General features: G+C 41.4%; 1 protein-coding gene across 1 annotated transcript in view; it reads left to right on the forward strand.

Annotated features, from left to right (window-relative positions):
- The window catches only part of LOC149224091 (uncharacterized), a 107337-nt gene that overhangs the window by 16686 nt on the left and 72269 nt on the right, over positions 1–18382 (forward strand). The window contains exon 3 of the mRNA XM_089385998.1: positions 16244–17001. Within this exon, the coding sequence (XP_089242124.1) occupies positions 16244–17001 (758 nt within the window). The remainder of the gene's footprint in view (positions 1–16243; positions 17002–18382) is intronic.

Here is an 18382-nt window from a genome sequence, read left to right on the forward strand (position 1 = left end):
GATGCTTCAACTTTGTAGATGCTTGAGTATTCTTGAGTTGCCCTTTCCTTGATGTGTCACCTTCGCTCCGATACCATATTAGAGAATCTAGGGCAAAGTGGTGTTGTGATGATTCTCTGAGACTTGATAACAATTTGTGCAGTCTTTTGACTTTTCTTTGTTAGCTTATACTTCTTCTTCTTATTAGTGCATATGTGTGTGCTTCATCAAACTGCTACCAAAACAAAATAACAAGAACACAGAATTTGGTTCTCTGTCGGGGACAAACCCTCTGCACTCTTGAGAGGGAAACCCTTTGTAAGTTTTCTCTTATTGAAGCTTCTTATTTGAACAACTGCCAAACCCTAGACCCTTGACTAAGATCTCCTCCAAGCATGAGTCAAATCCTTCCTCTTTCTGCACTATCACTTCCAGCACATCTTTCAGCACTTTGTCTTCCAACACTTTGTCCTCTAGGTTAGGAAACCCTAGAATATTAGGTCTTCTCTTCTTTGCTATAAAGAGATCCTTTTTCACCTTTCTTTGGATACCTTGTGGACCTTAATGCACAACTGAATGAGACCGTTTATGCTGCTGCCCTTGACTGCTGTTGAATCCACAAAAATTACCTTGCTGAAGTATTCACATGTGCTGATAGAAACCCTAGAATATCCCTCCTTTCTTCGCTTTCCTTTTCTTCCTTCTTTGCTAGATGAGGAGGCCTAACAACCCTTGTATATTAGCCCAAAACAAAGAGATGGTTCCTGCTACACTTGATTGCAGAGATACCACTTTTTCCCTCGTACATGTGGCTGTTGATGCCCTAGAGAATAGCCTTGTACCTTCGCTATCCTTCCTTGTCTCTTCGCTGCCCTAACAAACTTCTTATCCACCTTTACTCGACTGTCCTCCAACATTCTAGTCACCCTTCTCTTTGCGGATTTCAGAGCTTGTGTTATATGTCCAAATGAGGAGTGGACAACCTCTATAAATAGAGGTCTGTCCCTCCTTTCTCAAGCCGACATGACTGTCCATTAGGCCGACTTGACTGTTGCATTATATTTCACATTTATTCATCGTTTTTGCTGCTTGTAGACTTCGTTGGTGGCAGGAGAGGATTTGACCACACTTGGAATTATTTCCTTGACCTTGTATGATGACTTACATGATGTAACATGCCCTCAAAGGGTCTTTTCATAATTACATTTTGACTTTGACTCTCTAGAAGCACTTCAAAATGTGCTTAACCTATTTTCAATGAGCAAGAAACTCATTGACAAATAATACAAAAATAATTTCTCTTTTCTTGAATAATTACAAATATCAAAATTACATTTATGAAGACCAAACATAGTTACATTTTCTCCAACAATTCCAAGCTGGTGTAACATCAGTTGTAGACTAATCTTGAGTGTACAGGTGTTGCATGCATTCCGATGATCAACCTTGGCAATTGCGTAATCCGTTTTGGAGAAATTCCTAAATAATAGGGGCCTAATTTTTGAAGGATTTGCACAAGGAAATAGGGGCTCAAGCAAAAGTAGAAATTGACTAAGTTTGGGTTAGAGCTACTCAGTGAGCAAAGAAATAGGTTATTCACTTGCAGGTTGTGCTCAGTTGAGCAAAGCAATTGTAATACATCTCTATTCATCAGATTAATGCAAACAACCATTGGGGTTTTTAACAGATTTTTTTCCTCGAAAAAACACTGTGTGCATGTGTGTTATTTCTCAATGCATGTTTGTGATTGATGTTCTAAATTGTGAATTGAATTCTGTAGAGCAGTGGTTTGTGCCTTGTGATTTTGATTAAAACTTCATGAGCAATTGCAAATCTACACTATAAATTCTACATGGCATCAGAGTAGGTTTCACATTAGAGTAGGAATTTCGATGTTGTTTCTCAAGAGGTTCGAATTTGGAGTTCAGTGTAGCAGGATCTCTTCAGAGATGAGAAGATGACCTTCAATGGGCCGAGGCTAGAGTATGCCTTGGAAGGAAACTCTAATTTCATTACATGGAAGGATCACATGGAGGCGATATTGGATGACAATGGATTGCTAAAATACATCAAGGGAGATGTTGCAAAACCATCGAAATCTGATGTCCAGATACTTGCTCAGTGGAAGAAAGATGTAGCCAAGGCGAGGAGAATAATATGAGGAGAAAGCGATGCGGTGCTCTCCTGAGAGGGAGCTTCAGATCCCAACAGAAGATGAGCTTTTAGCTCTAAAGGAGGAGCCTCAAGAAGTTGTGGAGTAGCCACAAGTGGAGTAGAGAGTGGACACCTCCACTCAAGTAGAACCATCTTAAGAAGGCAGAAAAAGGATCAGGGAAGCTGATAGACTTGTGCATGATGTGAGGGAGAATGTGCCAGCTCCTTCAAATTTGTGTAGGCAAAGAAGGTCACCTGATCAGTACTTCGAAACTAGTAGCTGACTATCAATTTCCCCCTGTAAGATACAAGGTGAGAAGATGAAAATGTCTCTACTGCAAGACATGCCAATACTCAAGAATGAACTTGTTGTGTGATTGATATATCTTCTTGGCTATTGAAGACCATTACCAAGAAGTGATCCATCCAAGGTGAACCTTTGCGCTAGAGTCTTGTGTCTGGAACATCTGTCTAAATGGTATTTTTTCCACAATGCTCACAAGGGTGAAGGTTAAAGCATTGATCTTACATGTGGCTGACTTGATCACAATGTTGGTGTTTGAGAATCTGAAGTGAATGTGGAGTAGGTGAAGATGAGTTGTCCTGAAGAAACTCAACACTCTAAAACTAGATTGGTTTGGAGTAGTCTAGAATGTGAAAGATCTCTTCCTTTTCATATCCAAGACCAATTTTGTGTTTGGTGTTGATGACTTCTTCCCAAGGTTTAATGATGGGCTTGGGAAGTGCAAGCTGAACTTGTTCTTAACAAACTCCATTTTCATTTGATTCTACTCTTAATTTGGTGTCACTGATATGATCAAGTGCTAGTTGCTAATGGGGATCAATCTCAAACAAACAATTTTTTTGAACAAGTACTAGTTCAAAATGATGTTCTATTGTAGTTAATCTCGTTAGAGTTGAGAATCAAGTTGTAGAAACTTGATTTTGTTATGTGAACCTTGTAAATAGGTTTGAACATCAATGAGAGTTATTTTTATGTTTATGATTGTATTGTCAATAGCAGAAAGTAATAGAGTGTTCAATAGCTCTAATGCTACAACAATTCAAAGCACTTTCTCAAGCTTAATGAATGAAGGGTGTTGACTTCTTTGAATATTAAGATTGATAACCTTCTCACTAGTTTTGGCACATTGTGATAAAAAATTTCCAGAACTTGAAGAAGATGTATGTTGTAATGACTATTGTTGGACTATGAGCCAGGGAAATATTAAAACCCCCATCTCCAAGGTTGATGTATAACAACTCAACAAAGAAGGTAGACTGCATGGAGTATAACAACAAGAAAACATCCCACAATTTGCATAAAATGTGTCCCTTTATTTCTTGATATGATACTTGTATATGAGCCTCTACCTAGCAAACTTAGTTTTGAAAGGTCACGGGTGATAAGTCATATAGATTTTTGGTTTGCATTGCTCACTCTTCAAATTCCAACTTTGTCTAAATATGATGCTACTCTACCAAACACACTTTTAAAAAGCTAAATTAGTTGAACTAAAATAGAGATTTATCACCCTCTTAGTCACCTTCTTATCCTTGCTTGTATCACTAGCCCCCTTAAAGTTATGATTGTCTACTGGGTGTATATCTCCTTAACTATTTGCGAGAATAGCTCTACACTAACCACCGTAATCAACATGAATATTGCTGTTTTATAATTGCCAAAAATGTTGCTTGCCCACATTCCACATTTACTGTTAACCATGTTCTTTGTATGCTCTTAGTCAACCTATAAATGAACTTAAGATGCATAAATGAAAACTCAATACTTGTTTAAAACATTTTTCGTGGGCGTACTCGAGAGCCAATTAACAAACCAAAAGACTAGTTTTGCAAGGGAGGAATGAACAACTAGCACTATTAAATTTACCAACACTTCTTGCATCCCAATGAAGGGATGGTGGGGGACACAAGAGAAGAATAATGCTCAACAATCTGAAGCTTTGCCTTTGTTTGCAGTTGTGACAAACTAGAAGCAATGGCACTCAAATTCGAGTGAAGAAACTGATGCAAATGTTTGCCCATAACTACTAGTTGAGGGTGGCTCTGGCCTTCAAGAGGCGCCAAAACTGGATGCCATGATCTCGGCCTCCATCCAGGAGTTCTCTGAGATAGCCTAGGGTGACCTTACAAGCATCAATAAACACTTCTATTAAAAGCACGATGAGAAGAAATTAAAGTGTGACAAGTGTTCTAAATGCTATGCAATTCAATCCAATTGGAAGGCCCATTCTAAGACTTGTGGCATCATCAAAGCAAAGGAGTTGGGCACGTCATTGAAATCATCAACGCTAGATTTCTTTGGCCTTAGAGACACTCATGGATGAACATCGTCTCACTCAAACCACGCCATGATCACATCAATGAGCACAACTGGAGCTATAGGCATCGAAATCGACATCCCCTCATTGTTTACCAACTAAAACAATGGGGAGAGTAACAAGAAACAACATAGTTCTTTGCTAGCGAAGTCTTGGGACAACTCATATTTAGGGACATGAGCTATATTTGACCTCAACTTTAATGTGAGGGTTCTCATTTTGCTCATCATTTATCATTTTCAGAATTTGTCTTTTGACATAGCATGCTTGTACAGTGAGTCAAGTTTGCACGCGTTGTTCAGCACACACGGTGTTTCCGAGCGGAAATCCCAGCCCTTGCTTCGGTGGACTTCGAGTGCCATCCCAAGGAGGGAGTTCTACGTAGTCCCAAATCGTACTAGTAGCAGTGAATCGAGTTACAACAGCGCAGGGATTGCACAATCTTGGCTAGAGGCACTCCGGGAAGTTGAGGAGTGAGGGGAGTTTGTGGAGGAAACTTGGAGGGAAGGCCTGGGGAGCCTTCTAACAGGGTTTGCAAACATTTTTGGAGCATTTAGCAGCATAATCTTCAGGTGGGTCGATTTGCCCAGCAGAAGAGCCAGTCAAGCCAAAGAGGGTTGAATTTTCGGGGTCAAGCTTTGGCCAAACCCTTTGTGGGTTATTTTGGGTTTCTTGAGTAGAGGCCGAGATTAATTTCCCAAAATTTTCTGAGCAGTGGAGAGGGCTCTAGCAGCAGATCATTTCAGGTAACAACACATTTATGGGCTTCTACAACGTAGCACTTGGGCCGAATTACCAATGTATTGGAGGAGGGTGATTCACTGATCATTTTGGGGCTTTGCTAGCTTGTCTAAAGCAAGCCCAGGTGCACTCATACCAACAACTTGTGGTACACCTCTTTCCATTAATAAAATGAGTACACAATGCAGTTTTGGGTGCAAATTCATGGTTTGAGTGCTTGTTTTGGTTTCATGGTGTTTTTGTTTATTTCACTCTACATATTTGCTGTTAATTTTCCCTTAGGGATATTACAACGGTATCAGAGCTCATAGACTTGGCATAACCCGTGGGAGTAGCGCAATCTATGACACCAGAGGATAGGTAGAATGTGACATTCCGAAGGCAGAGGTATAGAAGCAAGGAACGACAGTTAGAGATCACCCTTGATCTTGTGACTACAAAACCGAAGGTATAAGAAACGAACACGGGGGACAATGAAGGATACAAAAGGGATGAGGAAAAGGAGTTTGCCCAATTCATATTGAAGGAAATGCAACATTTATCTTGAAACATTGAAGGAATGGGCCAACGAAATGGCAATGGCAACAAGGGCAAGGGAGTCCAAGGGGATTTCCACTATGGAGAAGGATCTCGCACCTCATAGCACCATGCATCTCTCCATCCCAACATGCCATTGATTCAGAACACAACCCCTAGATCCACCATTCCTACATTCCTACAATCTGGAGCAGGTGGGTAACCGGTGCAGGAGGAGGCACCTTATGGGGACTATATCTTGGAGTATTAGTCTTATGGCCCTGATTTTGGGAGGGCCAGTACTTTCAAAGATTTATGTTAGTTGAAGGGCAACAATAAGCCCAAGGGACAAAGTGGAGGAGGTTACATGCAGGGGACAAATTTGCAACGCACTGTGGGGAGGCTATTTCTCCCAACTTTCGATGGGTCCTCCAAGAGCTAAGCTAGGGCATGGGTCAAAAAGCTGGATGTTTATTTCTAGTTGAACCAAATGAAGGAAGGAGAGGCAATCAAGATTGCCACGTTGCATCTGGAGGGGGAAGCCCACGACTAGTGGTTCCACGGATTGACCACGTTGGGACATGAAGGAGTAACTGCCTATGATGATTTCACCGATGGGTGTTGGAGCAGTTTGAGAGGAAGGATCCGGAGGAGTATTTTGGGGAGCTGACAAGGCTCAAGCAGACTGGGAGTGCAGAAGCCTATATCTCAGAGTTTCTGCGATTGTTTGTGATGGTGCTTGACTTGTCAGAGTCTAGGAGGATCTTCATGTTTGTAGATGGGCTAGAAGAGCCATTGTGTGGGTTAGTGAGGTCCAACAGACACACTACATTACAGGATGCAGTAGGGAGAGCCCGAGATTTACAGGACGCCCTACCTAGAGTACGGGCACCATTACCCCCTCGACAAGGTTTCCAGCAGAGGGGGAAGGACACCAAGGCTCCACCATTAAGGGCCAATCAGGGGCGTGGACAGCTGGATGAGGAGACCCAGAGAGACCTCAGGAGGAGGAAACTGTGCTTCACTTGTCAGGAGCCGTGGGCACTAGGCCATAGGCATGCACCGAGCAAGGCCCACTATACCGAGGTCTTCTTTGACAACGATGTAGAGGATGAGACCTATTTTGAGATGGGTGGAAAGGACAACGCAACACCTCAGGGGGGAGGACCACCACCACCACCACCAACAGCAACAAAGGGAGTCTCCTTTGCACCTAATGGAGGGGTCCTTGCATCAATGCATGGGTTACCCAAATTTTTGACTATGAGGATTAAAGGTACTATTCAAGGGCAGCGTGTATCAGTTCTGGTAGACATTGGGGCTATCCACAATTTCATTGATGCTCAATTGGTTGAGAGGAGGGGCATCACAACTGACGAGTTTGAGGGATTCTTAGTTCTTGTGCCTGGGGACAGAACCATGCAGTGCACTCGTTATGTGCCAACCTTGACAGTGACCATGGGGAACTACTCCATGACAGATCATTTCTTTGTGGTAGATGTATCAGACACTAATGTGATGTTGGGAGTCTAGTGGCTCTATATGCTTGGTAGAGTCACAACAAACGGGGGGAAGTCGGAGATGGAGTCTGTAGGGCCAGATGGCAAGATCGTGTTGCTTCGGGGGATGCACTGATACCCACCACAGACTGTTTCGGTCCATAGGATGGAGGCTAACTTGAGACATGGAGACATTGAGTGGGCTGTGGAGTTGAGGATCTCAGAGGCTGGGGGAAAGCCCAAGCCACCACATCCAGAGATACAGGCTATTCTTGACAGGTATCCAGTTGTATTTGGGGACATACCACCGGGTCAACCACCTGACCGGGGGTTTGAGCATACTATCGAGTTGGAGCTAGGAGTGCAGGCCGTCATCACCACTCATCGACATTCCAAGGCATATCAAGATGAGATCGAGAGGGCCATCCATGAGTTATTAGCACTTGGGCACATCAGGCCTAACCCTAGCCCTTTTGCCTCATCAATTGTGCTGATGAAGAAGAAGGACGGGTCCTTATGGATATGTATCGATTACAGGGCCCTCAACAAGAAGACATTGAAGAACCGCTAAACCATTACCCATATAGATGAGGTGATGGATGAATTGAGGGGAGTTAAGTTCTTCTTGAAGATTGATCTGTGGTCGAGGTACCGTTAGATCCGGGTGAGGGACCAAGATGTCCCGAAGATAGCATTTCGGTGCCATTGTGGGCACTTCGAGTTCCTAGTTATGCCCTTCGGGCTGACCAACGCACCAACTACATTCCAGTTATGCATGAACCACATGTTTCGTGGGCAGTTGAGGAAGATCGTACTGGTGTTCTTTGATGAGACAATGATTTACAGCCAGACTTGGGGGGAGCATTTACAACACCTTGAGACAGTCCTGCGCATTTTGGAGGAGCAACAGTTCTATGCCAAACTATCCAAATGCGAGTTAGGGCTGATCGAGATGCTCTACCTAGGGCACATCATTGGGGAGGATGGTGTGAGAGTACATGAGGAGAAGATCAGGGCTATCTGGGATTGGCCAGAGCCCCGAAATGTGACCGAGCTGAGGGGTTTTGTGGGCATTTGCACTTATTATCGGAAGTTTGTGAAGGGCTTCTCCCAATTAGCCACACTTGTCACAGACTTGACGAAGAAGGGGGCCTTTGAGTGGACCACTACAACACAGAAAGCATTTGATCGGCTTAAGGAGGTCATGAGTAGCTGTCCAGTGTTGGCACTTCCTGATTTCACTCAGCCTTTCGTGTTGGAGTGTGATGCATCAGGAGTGGGTGTGTGGGCCATGCTGATGCAGGGGGGCACTCCATAACATTTGAGAGCCAGAAGTTACTGCCCCATGAGCTACTGTACTCCATCTATGATAAGGAGATGCTGGCCATTATGCATGATTTGGCCAAGTTTAGGCAGTATCTGGTGGGGAACAAGTTTAAAGTCAAGACTGATCACAACAACCTCAGGTTCTTCTTGGAGCAGAAACAGTTGTAGGAGAGGCAGCAGAAGTGGGTGAGCAAGCGCCAAGCATATGACTTTGACATTGAGTATGTCAAAGGGAAGCACAATGTAGTGGTTGATGCGTTGTCCAGTAGGCCAACCACTCTTTCCTTGATGAGCATCGCCCTGGATTGGAGGGCGCAGTTATTAGTGGAGTACTCCAAGGACAGGTTTGTGTGTGAGGTCCTTGATTAAATGGTGACAGATGATCGGTATCGGGTGATGAACGAGGTGATCTACTATCGAGACCGGATGGATCTACTTGGTACCCAACTGCCCATCGAGGGAGAAGATCCTACAGGCTGCTCACGATTCACCATTAGCAGGGCACCAAGGGTTCACAAAGACATACCGGGCCATTAGGGAGTGCTTTGCATGGAAGGGCCTCAAGGATGATGTTCTGAGGCATATCCGGGAGTGTGACACATGCCAGCGGAACAAGGGAGAGCAGACACACCCTGCGGGCCTATTGCAACCGCTTCCCATTCTGGAGGGGAAATGGGAGAGCATATCGATGGATTTCATTATCGGGTTGCCCATAGTACAAGGCAAAGACTGCATCTATGTAGTGGTGGACCGCTTGACGAAGTATGCTCACTTCTTCGCCATTCCAGCTCGGTACTCGACCTCACAGGTGGTCGAATTGTTTTTCAGGGAGGTGTTTCGGCTACATGGTCTCCCAAAGACCATTGTCAGTGACTAGGACAACAGGTTCATGGGTGGATTTTCGCAGGAGTTATTCCGGTTGGTGGGTATTAAGCTCACCTCGAGTACCAGTTACCACCCTCACGGGCAGACAAAATTAGTTAACAAGTGGCTGGAGGGCTACTTCCCTAACTATGTGACAGGGCAACAAAGAGTGTGGATACGACGGTTGCACTTGGGTGAATATTGCTACAACACTACGCACCACATGTTTATAGGTATGTCACCATTCCGAGCTCTTTATGGTTATGATGCGTTATCTTTCGCTGACATTATGTTTGGAGACAGCAGGGCCCTAAGGGCCAAGGACTGGATACAAGAGAGCTAAGATATCTTGAGGGCTCTGAAAGACAACATGCAATTGGCCCAAAATCAGCAGAAGCTTTATGTAGATACGGGTAGAGTTGAGAGGCAGTTGGAAGTAGGGGACTTGGTATTTTTGAGGCTCCAGCCGTACTGACAGTCTACACTCAAGCAGAAAGGGGTCGAGAAGCTCAAACCTTGCTTCTATGGGTCTTATTGTGTCACTCAAAGGGTGGGGGAGGTAGCCTATGAGCTAGAGCTACCCCTGGGGAGCTGGGGACACAACATTTTTCATGTGTCTTGCTTGAAGAAGGCACTGGGATAACAGGTTACAGCCGCTACAAAGCTATCCCCTATGGACAATGAGGGGCATTGGTGGTGGAATTGGAGGCCATTTTGGATACCAGAGAGAGGCTAACAGGGTCATCTAGGAGTTTTTGATTCGATGGAGGAATCTACTAGATGAGGATGCCACATGGGAGGGGGAGCAGATACTACACCCTTCATTGTAGTTGCTTGAGGACAAGCAACGTTTTGGCAGGAAGGACTGTGATATTCCTACTTAGTGTTTCACTAAGTAAATATCAATTTTTGCTCAATTTTGGCGTATTACGTGGTTCCACTTAGGAGGAGTGGGCTTAGGGGACCCAAATTCGATTTTTGGCAAGCCCAACATTAGAGTTTGATGGAAATATTGTGGCTTTGGTGGAACGTGGGGGCCACCAGAATTTCGGTCCACATGAGAGTACACTCTCATTGGAGCAAAATTAGGGAGAGGAATTCGAGGTGGGCCCACATGGGCAATCTTGGAGACAAATCAACAAAATGAAGGAGGGGCTCTCATTTTGCTCATCATCTATCATTTTCAGAATTTGTCTTTTGACATATCACACTTGAGCAGTGAGCCAAGTCTGCATGTGTTGTTCAGCACACCGGGTGTTTCCGAGTGGAAATCCTAGCCCTTGCTTTGGTGGACTTCGAGTGCCATCCTAAGGAGGGAGTTCTGCTTAGTCCCAAATCATACCAGCATCAGTGAGTTGAGTTACAACATCGGGGAAAGTTACAACAATGCAGGGATTATGCAGTCTTGGCTAGAGGCACTCCAGGAAGTAGAGGAGTGAGGGGAGTTTGTGGAGGAAACTTGGAGGGAAGGCCTAGGGAGCCTTCTAACAGGGTTTGCCGACATTTTTGGAGCATTTAGCAACAAAATCTTCAGGTGGGTCGATTTGCCCAACAAAAGAGCTAGTCAAACCAAAGAGGGTCGAATTTCCAGGGTCAAGCTTTGGTCAATCCCTTCGTGTGTTATTCTGGGCTTCTTGAGTAGAGGTCAGGTTTAATTTTCCGTAATTTTCTGAGAAGTGGAGAGGGCTCTAGCAGCAGATCATTTCAGGCAGCAACACATTTCTGGGATCCTATAGCACAACACTTGGGCTGAATTACCAGCAGATTGGAGGATGGTGATTCACTGATCATTTTGGGGCTTTGCTAGCTTGCCTAGAGCAAGCCCGGGTGCACTTATTCTAGCACCTTGTTATACACCTCTTTCCATTAATAAAATGAGTACACAGTGCAGTTTTGGGTGCAAATTCATGGTCTGATTGCTTGTTTTGGTTTCATGGTGTTTTTGTCTACTTCGCTCTGCATATTTACTGTTAAATTTCCCTTAGGGATCCTACACTTCATCACACCTGAAGGTCATCGATTTGGATGAGAGCATTGTGGCGCAGGTGCTACGCTAAGTGCATGCCGTCTTTACCCAAGCGTAGGGAAATAATCTTCTCTCAGTGAATTCCAAGACATGCGGTAATAGAAACAATTAATAGTCAATAGTGTTTTGTGCTATAGATTCATTCACTGGGTGAAGAAGACCACAAAACCTTGATTGTCACGTTGGTGCAACAATGCTAGAGGATAAGTTGCTGTTCACAATAACAGATCTGATGCAACCATTTCTACTTGACAAGAATGGTGCAAATAGAGTAGAGAAATGGATGGGAGAATAAGTGCCTAGGTAGCATGCGACTGAGCAGTTGGATGGGGTGCAGACTTGACATGCCATGGAGAGTGCTTGACTCTGATACCACTGTTAGCACACATAAAAATAGACAACTAAATAGATGAGGCGTGTGTTACATTTCCTTAAACAAATGTACATATAAATACAATTTTAGGTGGCCCTTGGATTCATATTCCAAGGTCCCTTGGACTCCTTGTGATAGTTCATATTCCTCCACACCAACCCTAATGGATTAGTTGTCTAACAGATGCAATGAATGTAGTGTTTGAAGCAATGTAAATGATTAAGACATAGAAGTTGGTCTAGTTGTGTGAAAGAAAGAAGCCCATTGGTAATAGATTGGTCTTTAGAATGAAATACAAGGCATATGTGTCCATAGATAAGCATACAATGAGGTTGGTGGAGAAGGAATATGCAAAAGATGAAGGGTTCATTTTGATGAGACTTTTGCCCCAAATACAAAGAAATACAAAGATAATTATTATTACAGTTAGATTAGTGTTAGCTTTGGCAATGCAATTTGGTTGGAATGTTGAGCAAATGGATGTGAAAAATTTGTTTTTGAATGGACTTTGGAGGCCTTGAATTAGAGTAGATGACTCAACTGAAAGAGTTTTTGGTAAAGCACACAGAGCATTTGGATTGTGTTGAAACTTGAAAGCACTTTGTCCTGAACTATGTGCCTATAGCTTGTTGATTTTTGTGTAACGTCGGAAGGTATTCCTGCATGCCAAAAGGCCTCCCAAGTCGGCCAAGGAAAATTATGAAAATGAAAAATTAAAATTTGTGTTTTTGGGGTTCGTGTAGGCCCCAAATGGTCAAGTCGACCCTACCATGAAAGGGTGTAACCCTTGGTCAAAGTCACCCATTTGTCAATTATAAATACACAAGTTGACTTCCTCATTTTGATCAATTCAGAACACACATTTTTTCTTCTATTCTCATCCACACATGCAAAGTCAAGAGAAAGATCTGAAGTTTGACCTAGTTATAGAAGCTGCCATTTGACTGATTTTGACCCGTTCTATTTGACCAATTATCTGGCTGTGTACCAAGAATCTGTCCAAGTTTGACCGCTGGAGAAGGCCGAGTTTGACCGCAGGAGAAGGTCGAGTTTGATCACAGGGAAATTGTTTGACCACAGGAAGTCAACTGTTGACTGCAGGGGTCAACTACAGGTCTGACTTCAACCACAGGCATCAGGTTGACCAAGCCAAAAAGTTGACCAGAATTAACTATTTTGAAGGCTTGACCAGAGTTCACTAAGCTGTAATTTTGACCAGGCTTAACTGGTGAATATACTTGGATTTTGGCACAGATTTCTAGAATATTATTGAATTGTAAATATTGCTGAATAACAATTTCTCCTAGAACAAAAGTTTCTGGGTTTTCTACCAAGTTTGGGTTTACCAAGGAAAATTTGTTGTCTCTATTGTGCTTGGCTGTCTCTTTATGATCCTACTGTTTTTCATTGCATTACTGTTGAGATTTTGTGTGTATAATTGCTCAATGATTAGTGTGGCATAAGATAAATTGATTGGAAATCATTAGGTAGTAATTATCAGATCAGAAAATAAGTTTCTACTGTGCATCCTAGTAGAAAATTCAACATAGCTTGGTACTTGGAGATTGATGAGTATTTGATAGCTAGTGGCTTTCAAAGGGAGATAAGAGGTAAGGGTATTGTTATCCTTGCTTATGTAGATGATCTCATGATTACAAAAGAATGGTACAAGTGTATTTAATTTAGAGAAAGCTTGAGATGGGGGATTTAGAAAGATTGGAGGTATGGAAGAAGAGAGAGCAATTTTATCCCGCATGTAGATTATGTAAGAGAGTTGCTTAAGAGATTCATAATTATAGATTTGAAGCCATCATCAACATCAATTGAAATAGGTTCAAAGCTATTTGCGAAAGGTGATCCCATGAAGGTAGGGAGTTTGTTATATTTAAGTTTTACAAGGCCAAAAATCAATTTTGTAGTAATTCTTATTTTTGGGTTCATGACTTCACCAAGAATGCTGTAATGGAAGATTGCAATATGGACTTGAAGTATATAAAATGAACATATTGTAATGTTCAACTTCTGTTTGTCACGAATGACGTGCTCAAGTTGATATGCTTCACAAATGTTTTGTGAGGGAATTGAAATGGCATTTCAAAAATTTGAAATGTTGTGCCAATGATTCAAAGGCCTATATCGAAATCCATTTTGGTTTGGTGTTCTAGGGGTCCTATTATTGCCTAAAAATGTGTGTTTCATTTTGCTTTTTTGGAGGCATTATTTTCTTTGCCATGCAGTGCTAGGAGATGTGTAGCCTTGGAAAATCAATGGCTTTTGTAGGTTGCATGCATCACCTTCAGAACATTTCTTTGTTTTGTATTGCTTGAATATTATTTGGTTCATCATTCATGGCTAGATCAAGGACTTGGAGTACTAGTGGTGGCTTGGTGGAGATCCACTGGGCCATATATTTTCATGTTTGGATGATACTTACATATTTGGAGGAGTGTTTGCTTATGTGGGAGAGTTACTGCATATTTTGATACATATCTCACCTTTATGTAGCTTTTCACATATTTAGAAGCTGTTTGCAACTTTTGATATATATTTTACCATTGAGGATGTCATTTCAGGCTATCTATGTCATCTTTAATGATTTTGAGGCATATTTCAACATTGAGATGACTTTCCATATTCTTTGAGGCAATCTCTGCATATTTGATTCATATCTTTTCCCTAGAGGCTTCTAGGGTTTTCTTTGCACTATTAGTTTTTTCTGAATCTTTTTTATTAAGAGGTGGTTGGAGATTAAAAGCTACAAAAGGAGAAGAACTCTCGTTAGCAAGGTAGAGGTTCAAGGGAGGGAAATCCTCTTTAAGGCCAAGTCCCATGATTTCTTCAGGGAAGGGAGAAAGGGCTTGATGAATTGGAGCTTCCATCTTCTCCTCTCTTATGGATCTCATGTGTATGTAAGGTTTCCATTTATCTATTGCTGCCATATCTTTTTGTAGAGAGACTTTTTTGCCTATCATGGTGGGTTTTTGCATATATATATATATATATGGCTGTTAATCCTCATTGTTTGGTGGTTTTATCATGTCTTCGTCGTCCACATCTCAAGTTCCATTAGTCACCTAGACTTTATAGCGCAAGGACAAGGCACTGGATTTTGCTTGGCTTCTCCTTTTATATATAAAATCCAAAAAACTTTTTCATTCTATAAATTTGTTTTCCCATCAGTTTTACAAGGACAGATTTGTAGTCTTACCAGGGATTGTTCCCTTGAGTTGGAGTGGAGCTGGCCTAAAGTGAAGAGGATGATGACCGAGGCTGACAATGAGTGATGTCCTCAAGTTGCTGAAGGGTTTGTACTTGATGATTGGATGTATCTTTTGAAGTGCAGATTTTAGAGGTAACTTGTCCCCTTAGGGCATTTCCAGTAACTTATGCTGGAAGCTCATTGGAGCTGCTAATAAACAGTCTGACTAGGGTGGGGAATTAAGTTTCCTTCCTATCAGAAACATATAGAATGTTGTATATGTCCTAGTTTATGGCGTATGCTAGTTTGTGCTATTGTCAAATGTGCCTAATTCATTAGAATGCAGTAAAGTATTTTATTAATTATGATGAATCAGTAACAGCTTGTGGGACAAGAGTGGTGTCTGGGAAAAACCTCCCAGTTTATAAATTCTTAGTAGGCACATGCAAGAAAAAGTAAAACAAAATTAAGATTAGAACATGCTTAGGTGCTTTCTTTATGTCATCCTTGTCCATTACTGCCTTTCTTTGCCGGGTTGTCATATAGAGTTTCCTATAGAGATGATATATTCCTTCTTGAAGAATTGTTGCAGACCTTAATTTTTGGCAGGGAGAGAACATTTTTAGACATTTACGGCTGTAGCCTGTAACAATGGGTGGTGACTGAAGAGACTAATCTTACTGCAATGCCCCTAGCCCTACAGATTCTGGAAAAGCTTCGAGTAATGGAACTATTCTAATGTGAGGTATTGGAAGACATTGCTCAAGTAAGACCAAGATGGATTAATTTAAAGAAATGAAATGATACTAAAGAGAAGGTTCACACGGTGTGCTGTGGGGACATCTGTCAAATCTCAATGCCAATTTGGCTCATTCAATTTCCTCCACAGTTTGATATCATTCATGGGACTAACTGGAAACATGTTTTTGAGAGTATCTGGTTGTGTAAAATCCCAACACTTGCTTCACTGTATGGTGGCTCCTTATTTTTAAGTTGGCAGAGTATGCAACCAACTTTTGGTTCTTTTTCTCTTTTTGGATAATAGGCTTATACTCTCCTTCCAAAGGCCTCCTTAAGGTCTTCTCTTGCATGTCTCCAAGCTTAGAATCTATTAAATTTCTTTTACTCCTAAGTGGAATCATATTTATTATGTGCATTTATTTTGCATGGTTTGGGTTGAGAGAAAAAGGGAGAGAGAGCTGATCTTTTGATTTCAATGTGAAGTGATACAAGCTCAGAGGAGAGGAATGAGGAGACACTAGAGGCTACTGTTAGAGTCTCACACTCATCTCTGCCAGATTCTGGAGCAACTGGGCAAGCAGCAGAGTCAGATCATGATTGCGCACCTGGGCAAGCTGGAGAGTCACAGCATGATTGTGCACCTGGGCAAGCTGCAGAGTCACAGCATAATTGTACAGCTGGACAACCGCATGGTTCAGAATCTTATGGGGCATATGATACATGGTCTTCAATGCAGATGAATTATGGAGATGAGCATGCTCGTCTAATTAGCAATTATTATGATCTGGAGAAGCAGAGACAAGAAGTGCTGCAGCAACTGTATCAATTTAATGGATGGAATTGTCAGGCTACAAATGATCAAGCTGCCTCAAGTGCACAATGGAATGGATATGCATCTTTTCAGGGGATTCAAGGTGCTTCTTACTATCCACAATGTTGCCCTATAGTACCTTACTGCCATCAATGTGCTCAATACTGGCCAACTCAACCACCATTATGCACAGGAGCTTGCAGCCATCATGCTCCCTGTGCTTCTTCTGGTGCTGGAACTTCAAATAATGAACCACACTGTCAATGTTGGTACAGAAACACTCCACTTCCCACTGAATTAAATAATACAGTTGAACATTCCAAGCCATTACCTGCAGCAGACCGTAATGCAGAAAATATCTTGGAAGCTGTGAAGAAGGCAATGTCAGTGGTGAAGGAAGAGATGTCCAGGGCTGATAATGAATGCCAAGGTAAGTGTTAAACCTCATTCTTTTACCACATATTCTCATGGCCATTCTGTCATTTTTTTTCACATATTCTTACCTTTGACCTACTCTTTGTTCCTTTTGTCAATGAGATGCAAGTGATCCGTGAACACTTAATTCTAAAGCCCATTTTTGTTAACTTTTGATCCTAGATGAAATTGAAAAGCTGTGTTCATGTTAAGCTATTTGCTACTATAAAGTTTCTTTTGATGTAAGAAATATGAAATAGTGAATACCACGTCTTGAATGTTTTTCAACTCTCTTTTGTGATACTTCTTGATAGTGGAAATTGATTAGAGACCTCAATATATATGCAGTGTTGGCGGATATGTTTCGCTTAATAACTCTTAAAAAATATGACACTGAACCAGATTTCTGAAATAAAATCCGATTATTATATCTAATCCAGAGAATGTACAAGGTCCATTTCTGATGTTATTGTGGACTAACTTGTGTCCCTATTTTGTTCCTTTATTCTCTAATTCTCATTTTTTCATGATTTATTTTTTTCCCTAGATATTTTTTGTGCATGTCAAAACATCTATACCATTGCCACCGTATATGGGGCATAGAAGGAATGGAAAATAAATGTGATATATATGCTCCAAACTTTTGATGCTAAAATTTACCGGAAAATATGCCAACAAATTATGCTATAAGTATGAAACGATCATATGCATATTTTACTTTCAAATTAACCTACAACCCATGAGAATATAGATTTAAATACATGAAACCCATATGTCAGTACAAAAATTCTGGTTTTATTATTTAATCTAAAATTTTGGCAATAGAACATGAATGCCTAGGCTTCTAGAAGAAACAGTTCCCGTCTTTATACCACATTTGTCAATTTTTTGCCTGACTGAATCTCCATATACCTGCTTTAACTAGTAGAAAATTATTCAATACAATAGTATTATTACTTGTTTATTTTAATTGATTGTTAAAGTCGAGTATTGGCATTTGATTAAAACTTGTACAGTATAAAATTTAATTTACAAACATTTTACTATGTATGTCTACAATGATAGATGTAGCTGTCCTTCAGCAATTTTATTTTTCAAATATATCATATATGTTTGAATTTAAATCTATAAGCATACCGACTCTAGAATGTAATTGATCAAACTCTTGTTAATTGTAATCTCATTTTATTTCCCAATATGAAAGCTTACATCTTTGCTAGTTCCTAAACTTGAGATCTTACATTTGTTGTGTAAAAGTCCATAACCAACTCTTTTCCCTCGACATCGGTTGTCTAGGGCCTATAATCTGGAGATGAATATTAAAACTAACCTAGCCCCCATGAAGTATGCTCTACATTAACCAAACATCTGTTTTTAAAAGATGAAATAAGTAGGTT

Source organism: Pinus tabuliformis, chromosome Q (genome assembly GCF_031772625.1).
Source record: "Pinus tabuliformis cultivar Carrire ecotype Pingquan chromosome Q, CPIR1, whole genome shotgun sequence".
NCBI lineage: Eukaryota > Viridiplantae > Streptophyta > Pinopsida > Pinales > Pinaceae > Pinus > Pinus tabuliformis.